At 33.9% G+C, this 24,197-nt stretch overlaps 2 protein-coding genes across 2 annotated transcripts in view; one reads left to right on the top strand and one right to left on the bottom strand.

The window, feature by feature from the left end:
- LOC127704234 (DNA-binding protein Ikaros-like) overlaps positions 1–3,756 on the bottom strand; it is a 58,528-nt gene extending 54,772 nt beyond the window's left edge. Inside the window, exons 1-2 of the mRNA XM_052208187.1 lie at positions 3,670–3,756; positions 2,250–2,342 (exon numbers count right to left, since the gene is read on the bottom strand). The gene's annotated coding sequence lies outside the window, so the exon portion shown is untranslated. The remainder of the gene's footprint in view (positions 1–2,249; positions 2,343–3,669) is intronic.
- A 32-nt stretch (positions 3,757–3,788) lies between these two features.
- The window catches only part of LOC127704238 (protein fuzzy homolog), a 46,237-nt gene continuing 25,828 nt past the window's right edge, over positions 3,789–24,197 (top strand). The window contains exon 1 of the mRNA XM_052208193.1: positions 3,789–3,866. Within this exon, the coding sequence (XP_052064153.1) occupies positions 3,789–3,866 (78 nt within the window). The remainder of the gene's footprint in view (positions 3,867–24,197) is intronic.

Below are 24,197 nucleotides of genomic sequence, written 5' to 3' on the forward strand. Positions count from 1 at the left end.
TGTAACTGCTATAAAGACTGACCCTCTGACCGGGGTGTCCTACCCTTAAACACTGACCACTGCAGGTCAACATTTAGTAAAGCAAACATCTCATCATCTATCCACACATAAACACTATTGAAAATTTCTAATTTATGTTTTATTAATTCAGAACATTTCATTTTGAACAATAATATATGACAAATTTTATACACCATAACAAAAGCTCATGGATATTATACTTGAGTGTAAAATTCTAATTACTTTTGGGGTATATCAATAAAAAAAGACTACAGTTGCAGATCCCATCTGTTCTAGTTTCTCAATTATAGCTATAATATTCTATTTCTTATAAAATAATGGAAAAAGTCACTAGCAATGAAATTAATGATTCATGATTTTTTTGTGAATCATTTATATGACCATTATTTGAACTTCATGCATATTTTATAAATTTATTTACATTTGTCAATAAAATAAAATTTATTTTACTTTACAAAATATATTAATTTATTGACAAATTCATTTAAAATGGGAAGTTAAATGATTTTAAGTACTGAAAAATGGAAGCAAAAATCTTCATTAGTATTTTTCATATATAGTCATATCTGGCATGTCTAATAATGACACAGATTTTTACTTATTTATACATGCTGTTCTATTTTTACAATGCTATTTAAGCCTTCTTTCATTGTCAAGTTCTCTAATGAAAGTTATGATGATCTTACATAAGATATGAGTCCTTTTAAATCATTGCAAAAGACTTCCAAGCATCTCTGATGAAGGTCTAATAAACCTAATTAATTAGTTCCATCCTCTAAATAATATTCATTACTTCATTGTAATTCATGGGAATTTTGTATCATGTGTATCCATTCTTATATCTTTTCTACCCCCTCCTCCTCAAGTTAAAATCAATATTCATGGTTTTAAGACATCCTTTATTAAAAATATTTTGTTTGACACAGCTTTAACATCTATAAATCAAAACCTGTAGTATGTTCAAGTTACTGTTAGCTGGATTATTGCTCTAAATGCATGTACTCATCTCCAAATTACCGACCCCTGAATGTCACCAATTGATATTTGATTGATTTTTGGATTTGTGGTGTTTCAATGCCACTTTTAAGCACCGCTTTTGGGCTATTTCGTGGCGTCCAGTTTTTATTGGTGGAGGAAGCTGGAGTGCCCGGAGAAAACCACCGACCTTCGATAGGAAAACTGACAATCCTAGTCAATTAAGATTGGAGTCAAGTGCACCTGCACGAGCGGGGTTCGAACTCAAAACCTCAGTGTTGACTGGCTAGTGATTACAGTAGTAACTACTTAAACCACTCGGCCACCGAGGCCCCTCCAATTGATATTTGAGATGGTGACTTAAATGTCTTCACTGATTTTATGGTAAAATCAAACTTTATGTGATTATCTATTTTTTAAAGCTTATTGAGTGAGGAATTAAACATAATTCAACTGTATCAGTATTCAGGATGTTCCATGAAAACCCAGCAGACCAAAATATATGTTCTTCCAATGCATAGATCTATGCAGCTTTAACAACATTGAACAATAATTCAGCTCTAACCAAGGCTAGGGGGGGGGGGCACATTGAACTTGCCATGAAATACTCAAGTTTTAGGCCTCACTGAGACTTTTAGATGATCAACATCAATAATGGTGATGTTCCTCAGACATGAAAGGATGGGTATAAATGAATCATTTTCACAGAAATCTGGGCCTTATCTATTCAATTTTATCAATCTTCCAGGAACATGTGTGAATAAGGAGCTGACATAACCCAAGCTGTCCTAATTGTATATCAATTAGAACTACTGTAAAAAAAATATTGATCAATCCTACACTTGGACTGGAAACCCCTCTAATTCCAATAAATTAAAAGGATTCTGAAAGAAATAAATCTTGAATAGTCTTTTTAAAAACATCCTGCAAGTCAGCTCTATTAATAAGCAGGAAAAGCTGGTTGAATATCTGATTTATGATCCCTGTAAGATTTTATTTGTTTTTCAATTATTGTTCTGCCTAAAAAGTGAAATTTTTTTTCTTGCCAATTTGTTTTTATTATAGATATGTTATCTCATTTAATAGAAACAGTTTCTCCATACTTTGCAAAGGTATAATTGTACATTTCGCTAGAACTATAATCAGGTTAACACCAATCTACCAAATAAAATCAATGTCATTTGCAAGGTTTCCAAATTAAAATGGTTGTGAAAAAAATAAAAAGATTCAGATATATTTTCTTTTTCACTTACCTTCAGAATTGCAAAAACTTTGATGCTGCCTTTTTGATGCGAGCTGTTTCACTTGATGTTCTTTACTTGATTTCAGTTACTCTTAATATAAACCTATTTAAATAGACACAGAAATTACATTTAACAATGAAATAATCTAAATCAAATTTCAATGGAATTTGGTTTTTAAACTTCAAAGAAATGATGTATTGTTGCTTCAAAATTAAATGACATATTCCCTAATCATGCTTATAATGAATTTCATTATTTGCCTTATTAAAGAAGAACCTTAAAAATGCATTATTCAATAAGTTTTAAGATCTTCTTCAAAATTATTTTCTTATTCTTATAATTGCTATACATAAAACATGTATATATATCCAGATACTAGTAGAACAGAGATGATATAAAGACTGTAATCAAGGCTTAACAGGGACTTCAGTTAACTAAAAGTATTTCAAAAAGTACATGTTTATAAACAATAATATCAAATTTGTGTCAGGAATCCAAACTCTTTAATAATGTAAACAGAAATTGTTATATCACTTTTCTTTTAATCTTTTAAAGCTAAATAAATCATTCAATCTAAAAGTCATATAAGTTTGACATTGAGTGCCTTGATGTGACATTAGAAATTGTCAACTGAATATTTCTTTTCATTGTTTTATTAGAATTCTGTATCAAAATTAAATCAATCATGAGAATAACCAATGTGTTTTTAAACGGATGTAATACATTTTATGGTTAAGAATTGGTCCATTTGGAAGTTTTCCATGAATAAATTAAGGAGAATGACTAATGAAGAAACACAAAGAAACATTAAGTCACATCTTTGTCATTCTGAACCAATATCATAGCTAAGCAATACACAAATAAATTTCTGAATGTCTAATTACTTTTGTCAATAAATGGTTAGCTTCTCGAAAATTCAATTGACTTTGAAAATACTTTGAAATAAAGTAAGATGAAGTTGTTAAATTAAATTTTGTTGGCACTGCTTTTGTCGAGGACCTTTTAATTGAGAGGAAATGGATCGATACATCGGCTTAAATTTCTTTGTTATTGAACTGAGTAAATATAGTATACACACTGATGACTAATAATAAACGGCGCGTAATTTCTTTGTCTCTCAATAAAATTACAATGTTGTTTATCAACACGAACTGTCATTAATAAAAACTTGAGTAATTGCTGTATAAACAAATTACATAATGTGTGAAAACATTTGTAACAGCTTGGGTCAAAAGATTACAAGTCGTGTGGCCAATACAGTGAAAACAATGAGTAACGGCAGATTGGCGTTGCGGGCACGTGCTCCAATAAACAAGCAATAATGAAGATCCTGATCGATAAAATTCCTTTACATTATCAGGGACGAACCTAACATGAAACATGGCTTACCTGTCATTAAATGTGCATGTTGTCATCAAGTAAAACTTACCAGATACTGAACCGAAAATTTGACAGATGCTGTTTACAGCTTCTTCATCGCCATGCTATTTACCCATCATTCTAAAGTTGTGGTAAGTAAGCGCATGCGTATGTTAAACTTACATCGAAATGGCGACCTACATTTTATGTTTGACAACAGGAGGAGGAGTTCCCCTGTTTACCCGAATGTCTACCAGTTTAAAGCCTGTAGGTTTAACAAAATATTTAGTTTTTAATTAGTGACTATTCATTCAGTAAATACAGGCAGTAGCGATAGGGGTTGAGTGCTTTTCCCAGGCCTGTGAGGCTGTGTCCAGCAAAGACACGAGGCCGAGGTTGTTACTGTTAGCCTTTCCGATTCAGTTTTTAGAGATAATGTCTCGAAAAAAAAATATTTAGGATTTACTGCTAATAAAAGCAAAACATGTATTTGATTTGCAGACCATACGTTTTGTGATAATTTGTTAAAGTTCCCATGGACAAAATCAAAAATGCCCTCACGTGTGTGAAAAGGGAGCTTACTCTTGTATTGTTTTTGGAAATATTGCGTAATGACACATAAAGGGCGGGAAATTGAAATTGCCACTGGAAAGCACCAGCTATTGTGTACATTATTTTGACAAAAAAGTTCATAGTCTGCACTAAATATTCATTTTTTCTTTTTTATTACTTGCATTGCTTTTGGTGAATTTATCAACTCTGGTAAAAATCTCTTTTCAGGTTTTGCCTTTTTGGATGGTTTCAGTACTGAGTCAGTACTAGTGTGGCCAAAGTCATTCGACCATAGTCAATTTAGTCACAATGTTTCTTATTGTTCTTAACATACAGTAGTGTCCGGTAAACCAGCCCACTCCCATTTACTTCCTTTATGTCCATTCCATGATTATTTCGTCTGCTAATTTATTCATAGGAACTCATACCTGCCAACTTTCACGATTTAGGCGTGAAATACACGATTTTGACTCTTTGTCGCGATTGCACGATCGGGATCGTGAAAAAACCTCTAAAACACGATTTTGTGAAAATCTACTAGAAAAATATGATTGTTTCCGATATTGAACTGTTCCCAAGGGAAGACAATCGTGATCAGCCAATCAAATTCTGTGTTTCTCATGATCAAATTAATAAGCCAATCAAAAATGTTTTCTCTTAAGATTATTCTAACATGCTAGATTTTGAACTTGTGTTGTATTCCTCTGTGCAAGGATTTGTATAGTGCTCTGTGTGTTAGTCAGAATTGTAAAATCATGAACATGGAAGGTTAATTTTCATCTGCAAGGAGGTTCTTAAACAGCTTAAGAATAAAAGCATGGATTATTGACAAAATTCAATGATGCAGTACTACCATAAAGATAATAAATAGTAGTTTATTCACTAATTTATTGACATTACACTTGCTATAACATATGTCATTTTTGTATTCAATTAAATAACCAAATGGGGCAAATCATTTAAAGTACAATGTACTATACATTTTGTACTTCATTTTTCACAAGGACCAAACAAACAGGTATGGAACAAACCCCCAAATGAGGGGTATATCCCTTAAATGAGGGACTGTCCCCAAGACATTAAGACAGAGGGTCATTTTACTGTTGTAAAAAAGAAAAAAGAAAAATTTAGATTTTTGGAAAATGACGCTATCAGCGGCATGTTTCCGATACCATTGACCAGAACTTAGGGAAGTCGATTATTGCCTCCGCCTACCGCACTCGGTTTCATATTTACTATTTAACATACTAACTGGAATCTGCTTGTATTACGCTACACTCGAACAAAGTGTTGTAGTCGGACGGGAACCAGTTTACATACTTTATTTTATTTACCAAAAAGATATCTTGACCTGTCCATATGTTTTTTGTTATTAAATGGTATTTGGAGCTATCCCATTGTTATATTTTTCATATTTATTCGAGCTTTCACTTTTATGCACATGTCTTACAATCGTAAACAATCGGTATGTATACATGATAAATAGATCCGTTTTGTTATGGTGTTGGACTTTTTACCCTCCAATGATCAGCAATCGCTAGACAAAATAGTTCTCCTAAATAATGTCAGCCTTTCATGCCATTTCAACTTTACAATCATTAAAAAAAGTGAAAATCGGAATCATTTTGATATCCATTGGATATATAGAAACTGGTCTTTATCCAGATTTACGAAGATTTTAAAAATCGGAAATTAGTAATATGGTTATACCCACGCGGTGCGTATGAATCTTTGTTTACAAAACAAGATTTCGGAACGTGTCTAGTTTTTAGATCGTAAGTCATGATAAACTCAAACTGAAAGTAAACAGTTGTTTGTAAGACGCAGGTTTACTCACCATAAACAAGCTGAAACGTTCAGTATGGCATATATTTTAGGTTAAAGACGGTCCCATTCATTTAAAAAGCATTTTGAAAGTAGAGGATGGGATTATTTCAGGTTTGGGGAACGAGTAAATTATCACAAAGTTCATTTCTTGACGACCTCATAATTTCATCATGTCGATGGTACAAATCTATTTTTACTGTTTACTGTCGCTTCTCATGTTTTGTATTTAAACGGTCGTTTATTTTTAAACCCGAACCAGGCATATGCATTCTGTAATTGTGCAAATCTTCGTTCTATGGTCAATTGGCTTATGGATAGTTGTATCAATTTCAACTCTTACATTATTTTTTTAAAATATATTTGCATTACACATCCAATGGTAGTACCTGTCCAATTAATATTTATGTGTTGTGTCTAAATTAAAGTTGTAACACTTTATAGTGACTGGAAAGGGTAGAAAAATTCATCAGATGAGAAAAGGCTGAAGATACTTCAAACGGCACCGAATCATTAGATATTGCATCTTATAAAAAGAAACTGAGATTTGGATAGTTCCACTTCAAGGTAAAAATGTTTATCTCTTGTGAAATGAAATTAAAAAAATATTGTAACACTGATAGTTAATTAATAAAGATACTATTACGTGTATTTCTGTATTGGCCTTATTATTGGTCCTCGGCCAGCAGTGTTGGCCTTCCGCTTCGCCTCAGACCAATACACCCAAGACATGGACCAATAACAAGGCCAATACAGAAATACTTACGCAATGATATTATAGAATGACAGTATGGTTCAATAGCGGGAATCAGCCCCTCAACTACTTTTTACATATATTAACTTCTGGCTTCAACGCTTTGTTCGTCTTGTCTGGAGATCTTGCTGTAGTTCCAGTTCAGCTAGCATTTTAGAGACGTATCCCGTCCATCCTCTTTTGACTTGTAATCTCTGGTGATAGATTTTGCCGCTTGACATTGTATCCTTTCAAGCTTGTTTTTTTTTTTGATACCGTGTAGGTGTCCCATACTATGGCTCCATATTAAATTATAAGATCCATTCCTAAAGATCTAGATCATTGTTCTAATCTGACACAAATTTCAATAACTGGAATGCTACCCAAGTTGAATATATGGTGACCCACGAGAACAGCATTATCACTATTGAAATTGTGTATAATACCATGATTGTTCAATGTCATTAACTTAAATGGAGACAGACATTTGACCTGAAAGACATGAAAGGTGGTGTGGGAGTGCAAAATCAAAAGCTAACTGACTATGATATATGGTTAAAGAATGAATATCAATCACATGGGTCAGCATGGTCAAGGGCAGAGTTGTTATAAAATAACAATATGGCTGAGAAGTGGTTTCAAGTTTCATATAAAGCGACCTGACTGACATGAAATAAAAAATCGAAGGAGTATCCCTATTTGTCTAATCTTCAAGTTGAAATAAAACTAGTAAAACAATATTATACTATTGTCAAAATATACAGAAATATAATTTGCTTCAAGTAACAGAAATAACTAGGTCACTAGTAACTTATTTAATGAGTATGTGGGGTATAATAAGAGCTTGCTAACAACAGGCTCTTCATAATCATTTGGTTTGAAAAAGATACTAGTAGTCTATATTCTTGATTAAGAAAAATGTAATTGCAAGAAAAAAATCACTTTACTTAGAATACTTTAGATCATTCAGGTAGTCTTTATTTATATGTACAAAAGAACAGCCAGTAGTCATTGGATATTGTAGATCATTCAAATAGTCTTGACCTTTTTATTAGTACAAAAGAATAGCCAGTAGTCATTGGATATTGTGGATCATTCCGGTAGTCTTGACCTATTTATTTATACAAAAAAACAGCCAGTAGTAATTGGATACTGTAGATCATTCAGGTAGTCTTGACCTATTCATTTGTACTGAAAAAACAGACACATATACGAATATCAAGTATATGCTTACGAGACATGTTACAATGTTAAACTTATTACGGTATGTGAAAATCAAGACTTGCATAAAAAATATCACAATATTATAGACAGTGGCATCATTTTTCCTCAGAGCTTTCAGCTATTTGATTTAACTTAAAAGTGGGAAATTCATTATATTTGGAACAACTTTAAAGTCTTTTCTAAATGAGGGGTCCAATTATTTTTAATAATAAACATAATAAAGAAGATAAAAATCCAGGAACATTACAAAATTCTTGGACATGTTTTGACCATATAATACCAGATAGATGTATAATTCTTTAGGAAAAGTTTCTTCAAATAAGATAGATATATGCTCATTTGTACTTAAAATTGGTTTTTAATGTCCTTAATTGAGGGGTTACCCCTCATTTGGGGTGTTGTTCCCAACCTGATAAAAGTCCTTCTTTGTGCATAATTTTAAATTTTAAACGTTAACAATCATTTAATATCCTAACACAAGAAAATAAATCCTGGTCTTCTAGCTACAGATTCATCTTTTCTACTGATATTATAAGTTATCTACGTTCATATCCGTAGATATGGATATTTTAACACCCTGAAGTATCCAAGTACACCCTGAGGCGCAGCCGAAGGGTGTACAGGGTACTGAAGGGTGTTAAAATATCCATATCTACGGATATGAACGTAGATAACGAATTTATCCCCGGTCTTAGTCTAAATCTGGCGATTTTTAGAGAAATTCGACCACAAAGTTAAACGTGAAAGCAACGTTTTTTTCATTTTTTTAAATATCTTTTATTGAAATTTGGGAATTTGACATATTTTTAACGGGGTGTATGGTACTACCTTTGGTAGAACCCTACATGTAGACAAATATAAGACGTTTTTAAACTAGAGACAGAGAAACTGGAATGGGTCGAATTTGGCGCGCAATGTTGTGAGAGTTACATCATAAACGGTGTGACGTCAACGTGGGTCATTTGCATAGCTAGGTCAGTAGTACCATTCATTGACAATGTGGCTGCATAGTGATGCATTTACTAAAATTAGTGCAAATAATCGATATAATAAGATAAAATCGTTAGTGGATTAAATATTTAATTATACAGACATCATTGAAAATCTACAGAATTCGATATTTCATAAGGAACAACCATGGAACTAAGGAAAACGCGCGTGAAATTCCCCGATGTAATGGGTAGCAACGTCCGGGGATATGGGTTAGCAACACCCAGGGGCTATGGGTTTTGTAACGACGTGCGTTAACCAATCAGAATCCTAGAAATATACTAAGCCGGGGATAAATTAATAATAACTAGAGTCATGCTAATAAACTTAAGTAAAAGGCTTGTAAGCTCATCATACAGCAGTGTTCTCCCCAGGATTTTTTTAAGGCGCAAAATTCAAGGGCGCGTAACTCTTTTTTTAGAGTGAACGTTTGTGATCTGAAGCAATAAGTCATAAATCATGACATGCAATATGAATTATAATGCTTTGTGTTATGTGTTTAATAATGCAGAGTATTAATGAATTACAAGAATATATATATGAAATAAATTGATTTTAAACACAAAAGTTATTTATATTCAGTCAATTAAAGAAGTCAAAATATAAATATTCATCTCTACTCTCTGCTCCTTCTAGGGATATTGTTTCAAGATAGTGTTATTTTGTTGGACAGTCTGTTCCCCAACTTTGTCTTTATCCTCTTCAGGGTTAAAAATTAAACCCCCACTCACAATAACTTTTGCTTATACCCCCTTTAACATTTCTAAGCCATGAAAACTCAGTCAGCCACTTGTCATTGAAACCAGAAACATGGTGCTTGCTTTTATCAATTGCTAAAACTTGAGCTTGGTTGGGATTAGGAGAAGCAATGAAATCTGCTTATACTGACAGTGTAGACGGAGGTGTATTCCACTTTTCATTAGAAGTCATTGGTGTGGAAAAAAACTTCTACTTCCATCATCTACCTTTTGCTTATAATTCACCCCTTTGTTATTTGCAGAGAACATGTTCATTCAGAATTAATAAAATCGAATATGGTTAAGATATTTGGTATACAACTTTTTAAAACAATTTTTTTTTTTTATAAATGAACAGCTGACCAGTTTCCGTAGTTTCACATTACGCTTCCGTGCGTATTATTGTTTAATCCTATCTTTGGCAGATAGATATAAACGAAACTTTACAAATTCGTTAAAGTTAAAACCATTGAAATTATTTACCAGTGACATTATACAGAAGCTGCGGCGATTCTGTACCCGTGTTGATTGTCACATATTTCCCGACGCACGGATTCACGATCGATGTTCAATGATCATTTTATTTCTAAAAATATGACAGTTTCAGACGAATTTACCTTGCAAGCAACATTTTTTCACTTTCTATTAAAGTAAATCACTCCTCGTTATCTTTAATCAAACTTTATTTTAATTTTTTCAACTACTAATACTTTCATTCATAGTTTTCGTCGTAAATATCTTTAGCAATGTGTATTCAAATTTATCATGTGTATTCAACACGTTCATTGGTCGTGTTTAAATAGATTCTTCTTCTAGACCAATGAAAAAATTCGTTATATAAATGGTCAAGTGATCACACACACGATGCGTAAATACAATGTATTTGCGATCTATTTCTTCAATTTCTGCACTGAAGTTTTTAAAATTTTTAATTTTCTTCAAAAAATATCTATCTTCTTGATGATCATTTAAGCTATTACCTGATAACATAGTCCGATAAGGCTGAGATAAGCGTGGCTCAGGTAAAACTATCAGTTATTGCGTAACACTGACCGACCCATCAGCGGTGATCAGTAACTTGACAATTTTAACCAACATTTATAATGAAAATGTGAAAATTAACACGCTGCGGGATCAAGTATCAAGGGACAGCGGCCAATTAAGACGCTGCGGGATTTACAAAAATATTATGAAGGCGCTGCGGCACCGCAGCGTCATATCGGCCTGGGGAGAACACTGATACAAATATGACACTTTTTCTAGACCACAAAACAGCACGTGCAAAATATGTCGCAAAGAATTGTTGTCGCGCACTAAAACCCCCATGGGAACTTTCAAAAGTTGGCAGGTATGGGAACTGTACTTATCACTTAATACTGCATGTTAAATGTTAAAGAAAAATCCTTTATTACGAAAATATTTAGTGATATACACTTCCTAAAGCTAATGATAATCTATTATTGCTTACAAAATTCGTTTCTGCCTTGAAATATTTTTTTTTTCAATAGGCTGGAATCCCTTTACATGTTTTCCTTTCATAAATATATGTATAATACAAATCCTTGGTCTTAAATATTAAAGTTAATTCTCTGGAGGGGGGCCTTCATTTCTGTATTCTTTAATTTTTTATGCCATTTTTCTCAATTCTTTATATTTTAACACCTCGTTTTTCTCCATTCTTTATTTATTGGTTAATTTTTCTCTAAAACAAATATTCTTTATGTTTTTTACCAAATGTTCTCTATTCTATAAACACCTATCAACACCCTCCTTCACTTTCCGTAATTTTGTTTGGAATAATAAAAATGCCTAGATCCATTTTCAGCATAGATTTTTTCAACTCGAAACTTCTCCGGTTATTGGTGTAGACATTTTCAACTTTACAATGTTTTACCTGGGATAAGCCCCCTGTTACCATTTCAGCATCGAATAAAATCGAATCCTTGATTGTTTGTTTTTCATTGAGTAGTATTTATAGATTGTTTTATTGCAAGCACATGGTTGAGCCTCGTTCTCGATTTCGTTGGTAATTAGTTAAATCGGGTTGACGACTGGTTCCCTTTGATTAGAGAAGGCCTGGAAAACGTATATAATAAATTAGGAATACCAGTAAACGGATGAAAACAAGGTTGGCGACAAATTTGTAACTTGTTCTCATATGATAGATGCAATAAAATACCGGCTACAAGTTTCCAAACAATTTCAGATGTTCACTAGACCGATCGGGCAATCACCATTGCTTCTGCACACGCCCGATTAGATTTTTACTAGACAGGGGCTTCGGGCTACTGCTAAACGACGCAGACTGCTAGAAGATGTCACACATGATTTAGACATTATTTTTTTTATAACAGAGGATAGAATAATATATTTGATTTGATTTTACACCTGAGTAATTCGACCGGTTCTGGCTAGTTAACGGTATTGTAGCCCTTAGTTGATCTCTATTTACCAATCAAACCTCATAGCCGAAAAAACAGAGAAGGAGAAGGAACAGAATCTCCTTAACTTTCATTCAAGGTATTGCCAGCAGGAAATAACGAAGGATTTTTATATCAGAAGCCTAGGATATAAATTTCAAGCCTGAACTGACTTGAAAATAATGTCATTGCAGAGTTTTAAGTTTTATGACAGTGCTTTGTATTTTTTACAATTTAAAGATGCTTTAAACTTTGTGCGTTATAAACTCCACATTTTATTAACTATATCCTGCTCGAAAACCTCCCCATGGTGAGCAAGGGTGACAAATTATATCTGGAGAATGGAAGATGTACTTCTTCATCATTCTTATTTTACCTTTGCTCAAATGTCCTATGTTTGTTTTTTATTTTTGTTCAAATGTCCTACACTTTGGTGCTGAAACATCCTTTTTTATTCGTTCAAATGTCCATTGGGTCACCCTTAAAAAATTGTTTGTTTGGCATTGCCAATCCACACTATCAGCAGGTGAGTAGGAAGGTAGGGAAATTTTATTTTTTTTTACTTTTAAAAGCTTTACATTTTCAGAGTGGTTTTTCACAGGAAAAAAGAGAAAGACATTAAAGAATCAAATTTAATGCAACATAAGGGACAGCAAAAATCAAATTTATATTTTCATAAAAAAACATTTTCTGTCTGTCAGACAGACCGTTGAATTTTGAAATCAAAGCCCTATGTACATGATGTATTAAACCTGGAAATAATCTGGTACTGAATGAAAATCACAGATGATTGGTATTGTGTCTTAAACACAACACATTAAAATGTAGCATCTGACAGTGTAAGAAATAAAACATTCAAAATGTGTAATATTTAACAGTTTTAATGCCAAAACAAAATACAGTACTTCACTGCAGACTAGTAGTTGAATAATAGTGACTAGAGATTATGCTTGCATGATTCCCTTCATATGATGTACATCAACAATATATGCACTTGTTTAAAAAGAAAATAAAACTTCTTTATACTTAAACTAAACATTTGTATTTTAGGTACATAAAACTTACATGACATATATGTATACAAAATTTCTGTTTCAAATTATTTTATTACCATTCTTATACCATTCTATGTTTAATTTGTATTTCATTTATATTTTGTACCTATTTTCATTATTTTTAGGATAACTTGAAAAACATGATTAATCAAGGGAAGTAACTCAAATTTTATATCAAGTGTTTAATGGAAACGACAGTAAGCCCAAGATAAAATGCGTTGATTTATTGCATGTTTGACACCCAAGCTGTCAAGTGACAGTACACCATAAAATTATCCAAGTTCTTTGATTTACAGGTAAACATTGCCTTCATCGATATTATAGATTGAAATCAATGATAATAACTAACAGAGACTGACAAAATTTTTGGGATTGAAATTTTCAAAAAACGGAAGATTTGAATTTTTAACAGGAGGGACGGAAGAGGGTTTGAAAAGCGGGAGATTATGATTCCAGTCGGAAGAATCACATGTCTGTAAGTGGGAAGTTGAAATATATACCCTTCTTCTTCCGATTACGGGAGTAGACTCCTAGGTAGGAGTGTAAAACTTCCCGGAACTTGTGTGCTATGTACATATGGACTTAATTAAATTTACTATAAACAATAAAGTAAAATAGTCTATAGAATAACATATATACATTATGTACAGTGGCTTTGGTGATTTAATAAGTTGGTGTTGGTCCTTCAAATGTTAGAGTGGATATGCCACTTTTGAAGGATTCCAGGGTGTCAGACATACCTATTGCTTCAGGTAGTGAATTCCAGTCAGAGGTGCTGTTCAGATAAGTCTTTATTAGTTGCTATTTGCCGAAATTTATGTTTCCCCCTAGAACGTCTATCAGATTTTGTTAAATTGTCCTTTGGAACTTCTACTAACCCCCAATTAATTAAGTCTCCCAAACGAAGTTTGGGAAGACTTATTGTTTTTGCTCAGTTCTTATTATTATTATTCTTCTTCTTCTTCTTCTTCTTCCGCCGCTTTTAAATTTGAACTTGTCCGCACCCGTTCTCCAAAACCGCTTGTCAGATTAACTTAGGGTTTCACAATATGTTAGACTTACATGTCTAGTGGTGCAATCAGGGTTTTGTTTGTGCAATGGGGTTTATAAAGGGGTACTTTAGGGGCAAAAAGAAAAGAGGGTTTTACTATAGAACCCTATGGGATTTTATTTTTTAAAATTTGAAATGATTATAAATTGAAAACCGTTTGTGATAGACACAATCTTTTTAATTGAAAATGTTCTAAATGATAAAGCCCATTAAATGAAATAGAGGGTTAGTCCCCAGGGGTCACCCCCACCCCCTGCCATTTAAGAAAGTTCTAATACCTTGTAAGTGGTCAAGATCCCCACCCCTAAACCATATATATTTTGGTTTGTTATGCTAAGATGGTTTGAATGATATACAGGATTAGTCCCCAGGGGTCATCCCGACCCCCTGCCATTTGAGAAAGTTCTAATATCTTGTAAATGGTCGAGATACCCACCCCTAAACCATATATATTCTGGTTTGCCATGATAAAGCACATCAAATGAAATACAGGGTTAGTCCCCAGGGGTCACCCCCACCCCCTGCCATTTAAGAAAGTTCTAATATCTTGTAAGTGGTCAAGATCCCCACCCCTAAACCATATATATTCTGGTTTGTCATGCTAAGATGGTTTGAATGATATACAGCGTTAGTCCCCAGGGGTCATCCCTACCCCCTGCCATTTGAGAAAATTCTAATATCTTGTGAATGGTCCAGATCCCCACCCCTAAACCATATATATTCTGGTTTGTCATGATAAAGCACATCAAATGAAATACAGTGTTAGTCCCCAGGGGTCACCCCCACCCCCTGCCATTTAAGAAAGTTCTAATATCTTGTAAGTGGTCAAGATCCCCACCCCTAAACCATATATATTCTGGTTTGTCATGCTAAGATGGTTTGAATGATATACAGGGTTAGTCCCCAGGGGTCATCCCGACCCCCTGCCATTTGAGAAAGTTCTAATATCTTGTAAATGGTCGAATTCCCCACCCCTAAACCATATATATTCTGGTTTGCCATGATAAAGCACATCAAATGAAATACAGGGTTAGTCCCCAGGGGTCACCCCACCCCCTGCCATTTAAGAAAGTTCTAATATCTTCTAAGTGGTCAAGATCCCCACCCCTAAACCATATATATTCCTATTTGTCATGTCTCGAACATTTGAATGACGTATACGGTCAGTCCCCAGGGGTTCCCCCCACCCTCAATGTTCTAATATCTTGTAAATGGTTGAGATCCCCACCCCTAAACCATATATATTCCTGTTCGTCATGTAATGAACATTTGAATGACGTATAGGGCCAGTCCCCAGGGGTTCCTCCCCACCCCCAATGTTCTAGTATCTTGTAAATGGTCGAGATCCCCACCCTTAAACCATATATATTCTGGTTTGTCATGCCAAGATGATTTGAATGATATACAAGGTTAGTCCCCAGGCATCACTAATGCATATAACTTTACTGGACCAAACCAATTTTCACTGGATGTTGCCCAATGTCAGGCGACCCTGGGAATTACGAATTATGGGAGCTTCGTTTGGGAGACTTCGTAACAGCATCCTGTTACAATCATTTCTTGTTTTATATAGTATTTTTAATCTAGCTTTTTTCTGTCTATCATATAGCAAAGAATTTATCATGTTGGAAACTGCTCTTGATATAAGACATTTATTGAAAGCAAAACATGTACAATAATCATATCTTATTATAATTCACTGGATAAATACACTGTTACAAGAAAGAGTAAATTATATCTTGGGGATTGTATTGAGATTATTGGATTGGGTAAGGACTTGTTTCTTTAAACAAGATATGCTTTCCTCCACTGTCGGCCTCTTTGACATAATCTACTTTCATTCTATGTCATTTAAACGTTTGCTCTTAATACAGTGTACAGCAAGCACTTTTACAGTCTTGATTTGAAACAAGTAAAGACCGGAACAAACTATGTGGATACGATCAAAATTCCGGCACGATTCTGAAATTTTTTTAATTCAAAAAAAAATATAAAATTCTGGAACGCAAATAAAAATTTTTGGGCCGCAAGTTTTTCAGTGGGTCGGGCGGCAATGCCAAACAAATGAAATATTAGTTTAGGCCTTGCCGGCCAAATATCTATTTTGATGTTTTTTCAACAATTACTTAACAAAAGCATATTTTATACTTTAGATATATCTCAAAGAAAGGATAATAAACATTATTATTAGTATGATAAGAACTGAGACATATATATCTGATAAAACAACAATCTTCACTCTTCAAATAACTATCATATTTTTTTTGGTATATTAAAAACTCCATTTTTAGCTCACCGAGGCCCAAAGGGCTCCATGTGAGCTTATGCCATCACTTGGCGTCCGTTGTCTGTCGTCGTAAACTATTTCAAAAATCATCTCCTCTGAAACTACTGGGCTAAATACATTCAAACTTTAACTAAATGTTCCTTAGGGTATCTAGTTTATAAATTGTATCCGAAGTTTTGATCCATCGACAAACATGGCCGCCATGGCTAAAAATAGAACATAGGGGTCAAACACAGTTTTTGGCTTATATCTCAAAAACTAAAGCTTTTAGAGCAAATCTGATATGGGGTAAAATTGTTCATATGGTCAAGATCTATCAGCTTTAAAATTTTCAGACGAATCGAACAACCCATTTTTGGGTTGCTGCCACTGAATTGGTAGTTTTAACAAAATTTTGCACTGGTTTTTATACGACCGCAAAAAAAATTTTGTGGTCGTATATATATTGGTATGATGTTGTCGTCGTCATCGTCGTTGTTGTCCGAAGACACATTGGTTTTCGCACTCTAACTTTAGTTTAAGTGAATGGATCTCTATGAAATTTTACCACAAGGTTCAATACCACAAAAGGAAGGTTGGGATTGATTTTGGGGGTTATGGTACCAACAGTTAAGGGATAAGGGGCCAAAAAGGGGTCAAAAATAAGCATTTTTGTAACTTCCAGACATAACTTGTGTGTTAGTGTATGGATCTTTCTGAAGGTTCCATATCACAAAGGGAAAGCTGGAATTGAATTTGGGGGTAATTGCCCAAGACGTTTAGGAATAAGGGGCCAAAAAAGGGGAAAAAAACAAGCATTTTTCTAGTTTCCAGACAATAACTTGTGTTCAAGGGTATGGATCTCTCTGAAATTGTACTGCAAGGTACCATACCACTAAAGGAAAGGCTGGGATTGATTTTTGGGGTAATTGCCTCAAAAGTGTAGGAATTAGGGGCCAAAAAGGGGAAAAAAACAAGCATTTTTTTAGTTTCAGGACAATAACTTGTGTGTTGGTGTATGGATCTTTCTGAAATTGTACTACAAGGTTCTAACACAAAGGGAAAGCTGGAATTGAGTTTGGGGGTAATTGCCCTAAACGTTTAGGAATTAGGGGCCAAAAATGAGCAGTTTTCCAGTTTCCAGACAATAACTTGTGTTCAAGTGTATGGATCTCTCTGAAATTGTACTGCAAGGTACCATACCACAAAGGGAATGCTAGGATTGATTTTTGGGGTAATTGCCTCAAAATTTTAAGAATTAGGGGCCAAAAAGGGGAAAAAAAACAAGCATTTTTCTAGTTTCAGGACAGTAACTTGTGTGTAAGTGTATGGATCTTTATGGATTGTACAACAAGGTTCCATATCACAAAAGGAAAGCTTGGTTTGAGTTTGGGGGTAATTGCCCTAAATGTTTAGGAATTTGGGGCAAAAAAGGGGCAAAAAAACAAGCATTTTTCTAGTTTCCAGACAATAACTTGTGCTCAAGTGTACGGATCTCTCTGAAATTGTACTGCAAGGCACCATACATTGTAACACAAAGGGAAGGCTGGGATTGAGTTTGGGGGTGATGAATCATAAGGGGGTTCAAAAAATTTGAGGGGGGATTTTTTTTTTCCTTTTTTTGTTTAAAATTTTCCATTTTAAATTGGTTATTTCTGATTTATATATAAAAGCAAATAATAATGATATGGTTTGAATAGGTAAATTAAAAAATGTTTAAGTTCTTAGACCACATTCATTCTGTGTAAGAAACCTATGCTGTGTCAAATATTTAATCACAATCCAAATTCAGTGCTGTATCAAGCTTGAATGTTGTGTCCATACTTGCCCCAACAGCTCAGGGTTCGACCTCTGCGGTCGTATCAAGCTGCGCCCAGCGGAGCATTTTATTTGTTATTATTTTGAATATTATTATAGATAGATATAAACTGTAAGCAGCAATAATGTTCAGCAAAGTAAGATCTACAAAAAAGTTAATGCGACCATAATTGTCAATTGACCCCTTAAGGAGTGATTGCCCTTTAAAGACAATTTTACACAATTTGTTCATCAAGTTTGCTAACATTTAAAAAAAATCTCTGAAACTACTGGGCCAATTACCTTCAAACTTTAACTAAATGTTCCTTAGGGTATCTTGCTATACCCCACGCAACGAGTTGCGGAGGGTATAATGTTTTTGACCCGTCTGTCTGTCAGTCCGTCAGTCCTGTTTCTTGTCATCGCAACTCCTCTCAAACCACACAACAGAATTTCACGAAACCTTTTTAGATCATAAGGACATACTATGTAGTTGTGCATATCGACAGGAAATTACGATCCAATTTTTTTTTCAGGAGTAACACCCCTTTGAACTTATTTGCCCAATATACTACTGCAACCTTTTGTCATCGCAACTCCTCTCAAACCACACAACAGAATTTCACGAAACCTTTTTAGATAATAAGGACATACTATGTAGTTGTGCATATCGACAGGAAATTACGATTCAATTTTTTTTTCTAGGAGTTGCGCTCCTTTGAACTTATTTACTTTAATGTACTACTGCAACAGTTTGTCATCTCATGATCAACTCCTCTGAAACCACACAACAAAATTTCATGAAACTTTGTAGATAATAAGGACATACTACGTAGATGTGCATATCGACAGGAAATTACGATTCAATTTTTTTCCCAGGAGTTACGCCCCTTTGAACTTATTTGCCCAATATACTACTGCAACCTTTTGTCATCGCAACTCCTTTCAAACCACACATCAGAATTTCATGAAACCTTTTCAGATAATAAGGACATACTACGTAGATGTGCATATCCACAGGAAATTACGATTCAATTTTTCTTACTAGGAGTTAGGCCCTTTGAACTAATTTGCTTCAATATACCTCTGCAACAGTTTGTCATCGCAACTCCTCTGAAACCACACAATAGAATTTCATGAAACTTTGTAGATAATAAGGACATACTAGGTAGATGTGCATATCGACAGGAAATTATGAAAGCTTGAATGTTGTGTCCATACTTGCCCCAACTGTTCAGGGTTCGACCTCTGCGGTCGTATCAAGCTGCGCCCAGCGAAGCATTTTATTTGTTATTATTTTGAATATTGTTATAGATATGGGCAATAATTTGGTATTGAGACCGTTTCCGATAACGATAGAAAAGTGATAAAATATTGTATTTTGTTGACAGAAGTTGTTGCTCCACCATCAAATGCTACTATTTCTATTAAAATTTAGGTGCTTTCTAATCTCCCCTAGATAGAATTTGAAATAAACAAATATGTAAGATTATTCAGCCACTTTTGTATGTCGTTTCTCATCGTTATTTTCACTTCTGAAGTGCGTAACGCTGCCCGATTTAAAGATAATCGTCGCCTGCAAAATCGTAAATTGTGCTTTCAAATAATAAAGAACATCAATCAAAAAGAATAGTCAGAAAAAATTGCCGAGAACTATAACTATGTTTGTAGCAGGTGTAACGCAAATTTTAGATGGTGTAGTCTGCTTTATTGTAAATGAATTCTTCATAACAATATGCAAATATGAACTCTCGCGAGATGTTCAAACAGGTAAATCAGTGATTATTTACATTCTAGTTTTGTTCTTTGTAATAATTAAGTTAGAAAATGACGTTATCGTTATGCGTTACATTTCACACAAAACAGAAGTCCAGTTATTTACTTTTTATACGACTGCAAAAAATTTTTGCGGTCGTATATTGGTATGACGTTGGCGTCGTCGGCGTCATCCGAAGACACATTGGTTTTCGCACTCTAACTTTAGTTTAAGGGAATGGATCTCTATGAAATTTTACCATAAGGTTCAATACCACAAAAGGAAGGTTGGGATAGATTTTAGGGGTTATGGTACCAACAGTTAAGGAATTAGGGGCCAAAAAGGGGCCAAAAATAAGCATTTTTGTAACTTCCAGACATAACTTGTGTTTTAGTGTATGGATCTCTCTGACATTGTACTACAAGGTTCCATATCACACAGGGAATGCTGGGATTGATTTTGGGGGTAATTGCCTCAAAATATTAGGAATTAGGGGCCAAAAAAGGGGCAAAAAACAAGCATTTTTCTAGTTTCATGACAATAACTTGTGTGTAAGTGTATGGATCTTTCTGAAATTGTACTACAAGGTTCCATATCAGAAAGGGAAAGTTGGAATTGAGTTTGGGGGTAATTGCCCAAAACGTTTAGGAATAAGGGGCCAAAAGGGGCCAAAAATAAGCATTTTTCTAGTTTCCAGACAATAACTTGTGTTCAAGTGTATGGATCTCTCTGAAATTGTACTGCAAGGTACCATACCACAAAGGGAAGGCTGGGATTGAATTTGGGGGTGATGAATCATAAGGGGGTTCAAAAAATTTGGGTTTTTTTTTTTTTTTTTTTTTTCTTTTTTTTCCTTTTTTTCTTTTTTTTTTCTTTTAGAATTTTCCATTTTAAGTTGGTTATTTCTGTTTTGTATTTAAAAGCAAATAAAAATGATATGATAGGAGATACACACCAAACAGGATGTGTAAATTATTATATAATAAGTATTGTGCAATAGCAAGAAATTTTCAATTGCACAGTATTGCACAATAGCAAGAAATCTTCAATTGCACAGTATTGTGCAATAGCAAGAAATATCCAATAGCACAATATTGCGCAATAGCAAGAAATTGTCAATTGTACAGTATTGCGCAATAGCAAGAAATATTCAATTGCACAGTATTGTGCAAAAGAAGATACTTTGTATAAATTGCTTATTTCTTGACCAATTTCAATGGAGTTTATTCTTGAATTCTTGGGGTTCTTTAATATGCTGATTCTAACCATGTATTAAGTTTTTTGGATTTTGGGCCCCGTTTATAAATTGGTGCACATTGAGGTCCAAAGGGTCCAAAACTAAACTTTGTTTGATTTCATCAAAAATTGAATTATTGGGGTTCTTTGATATGCCGAATCTAACCGTGTATTTAGATTCTTAATTTTTGGTTCCGTTTTCAAATTGGTCTACATTAAGGTCCAAAGGGTCCAAAATTAAACTTAGTTTGATTTTAACCAAAATTGAATTCTTAGGTTTCTTTGATATGCTGAATCTAAACATGTATTTAGATTTTTGATTATGGGTCCAGTTTTCAAGTTGGTCCAAATCGGGGTCCAAAATTAAACTTTGTTTGATTTCAACAAAAATTGAATATATGGGGTTCTTTGATATGCTGAATCTAACCATGTATTTAGATTTTTGATTTTTGGGCCCCATTATCAACTTTGTCCACATTGAGGTCAAAAGGGTCCAAAATTAAACTTTGTTTGATTTCATCAAAAATTGAATTCTTGGGGTTCTTTGATATGCTGAATCTAACCATGTATTTAGATTTTGGATATTGGACCATAATAGGTAAATGTCCAATTTAAAATTTTTAAGTTCTTAGACCACATTCATTCTGTGTCAGAAACCTATGCTGTGTCAAATATTTAATCACAATCCAAATTCAGAGCTGTATCAAGCTTGAATGTTGTGTCCATACTTGCCCCAACTGTTCAGGGTTCGACCTCTGCGGTCGTATCAAGCTGCGCCCTGCGGAGCATTTTATTATTTATTAAAATTGTTTTTGTCGTTCAGTCCAAATCATTTCCGGTCATACGTGAAACATGTGGCTAACATGTGATTAAGCGCTTACAGCCGGGTAATATGAAATATTAGGTCTAAACATCGTTTTTGTTTCCAACGGGATAGTAGCCAGCATATTCTGTAGACTGTTTTCATATTGTTTATAACCGATGTTGGTTGAATTGATTTTGCTTTAGCAGTAAATTGTACTTGATATTTTAGGTAAATGAAGATAATTTAAAAAAAAATACATGTTTATATACCGTTACACTTGGAATGTACAGAGTTGGTATCTTTGTCACATTTTTATGCCCCCGCCGTAGCGGAGGGGGCATTAAGTTTTACCCTTGTCCGTCTGTACGTACATACGTACGTACGTACGTCCCAAAATTGGTTTCCGTTCTCTAACTTGAGTTTGCCTCAACCAAATGTTATGAAACTTATACACAATGCTTATTACCACAAAACACAGATCAAGTTTGAATTTTGGTGGCGTCACTTTAACCGATCTAGAGTTATGCCCCTTTATAAAAGGAAATATTGCAAAATTTTAAGTTTCCGTTCTCTAATTTAAGTTTGCCTCAACCAAATGTTATGAAACTTATACACAATGCTTATTACCACAAAACACAGATCAAGTTTGAATTTTGGTGGCGTCACTTTAACTGATCTAGAGTTATGCCCTTTTATAAAAGGAAAAATTGCAAAATTTTTATTTTCTTCTAAATATCAAGTTTATATTTATATATTTTTAAAATTGGAGTTATCTTCCTTTGACCATGATTATAGTTGAATCAACTACAATCAATGCTTTATACAATGCAATGTTTAATTTTGACTTCCACTGATAAAACACAGATCAAGTTGAATTTAGGTAGTGTCACTTTAACCATTATTGAGTTATGCCCCTTTATAAATAGAAAGATTGCAAAATTTTTAGTTTCCATTCTGTAACTGAAGTTTTCCCCAGCCAAACATTATGAAACCTATACACAATATTCATTACCACAAAACTCAGTAAAGATCAAATACAATTTTTTTGTTTCCGTTCTCTAACTTGAGTTTGCCTCAACCAAATGTTATGAAACTTATACACAATGCTTATTCAGTGTTCTCCCCAGGCCGATATGACGCTGCGGTGCCGCAGCGCCTTCATAATATTTTTGTAAATCCCGCAGCGTCTTAATTGGCCGCTGTCCCTTGATACTTGATCCCGCAGCGTGTTAATTTTCACATTTTCATTATAAATGTTGGTTAAAATTGTCAAGTTACTGATCACCGCTGATGGGTCGGTCAGTGTTACGCAATAACTGATAGTTTTACCTGAGCCACGCTTATCTCAGCCTTATCGGACTATGTTATCAGGTAATAGCTTAAATGATCATCAAGAAGATAGATATTTTTTGAAGAAAATTAAAAATTTTAAAAACTTCAGTGCAGAAATTGAAGAAATAGATCGCAAATACATTGTATTTACGCATCGTGTGTGTGATCACTTGACCATTTATATAACGAATTTTTTCATTGGTCTAGAAGAAGAATCTATTTAAACACGACCAATGAACGTGTTGAATACACATGATAAATTTGAATACACATTGCTAAAGATATTTACGACGAAAACTATGAATGAAAGTATTAGTAGTTGAAAAAATTAAAATAAAGTTTGATTAAAGATAACGAGGAGTGATTTACTTTAATAGAAAGTGAAAAAATGTTGCTTGCAAGGTAAATTCGTCTGAAACTGTCATATTTTTAGAAATAAAATGATCATTGAACATCGATCGTGAATCCGTGTGTCGGGAAATATGTGACAATCAACACGGGTACAGAATCGCCGCAGCTTCTGTATAATGTCACTGGTAAATAATTTCAATGGTTTTAACTTTAACGAATTTGTAAAGTTTCGTTTATATCTATCTGCCAAAGATAGGATTAAACAATAATACGCACGGAAGCGTAATGTGAAACTACGGAAACTGGTCAGCTGTTCATTTATAAAAAAAAAAAATTGTTTTAAAAAGTTGTATACCAAATATCTTAACCATATTCGATTTTATTAATTCTGAATGAACATGTTCTCTGCAAATAACAAAGGGGTGAATTATAAGCAAAAGGTAGATGATGGAAGTAGAAGTTTTTTTCC

This window comes from Mytilus californianus, unplaced genomic scaffold (genome assembly GCF_021869535.1).
Source record: "Mytilus californianus isolate M0D057914Y unplaced genomic scaffold, xbMytCali1.0.p SCAF_6, whole genome shotgun sequence".
NCBI classification, from domain to species: Eukaryota; Metazoa; Mollusca; class Bivalvia; order Mytilida; family Mytilidae; genus Mytilus; species Mytilus californianus.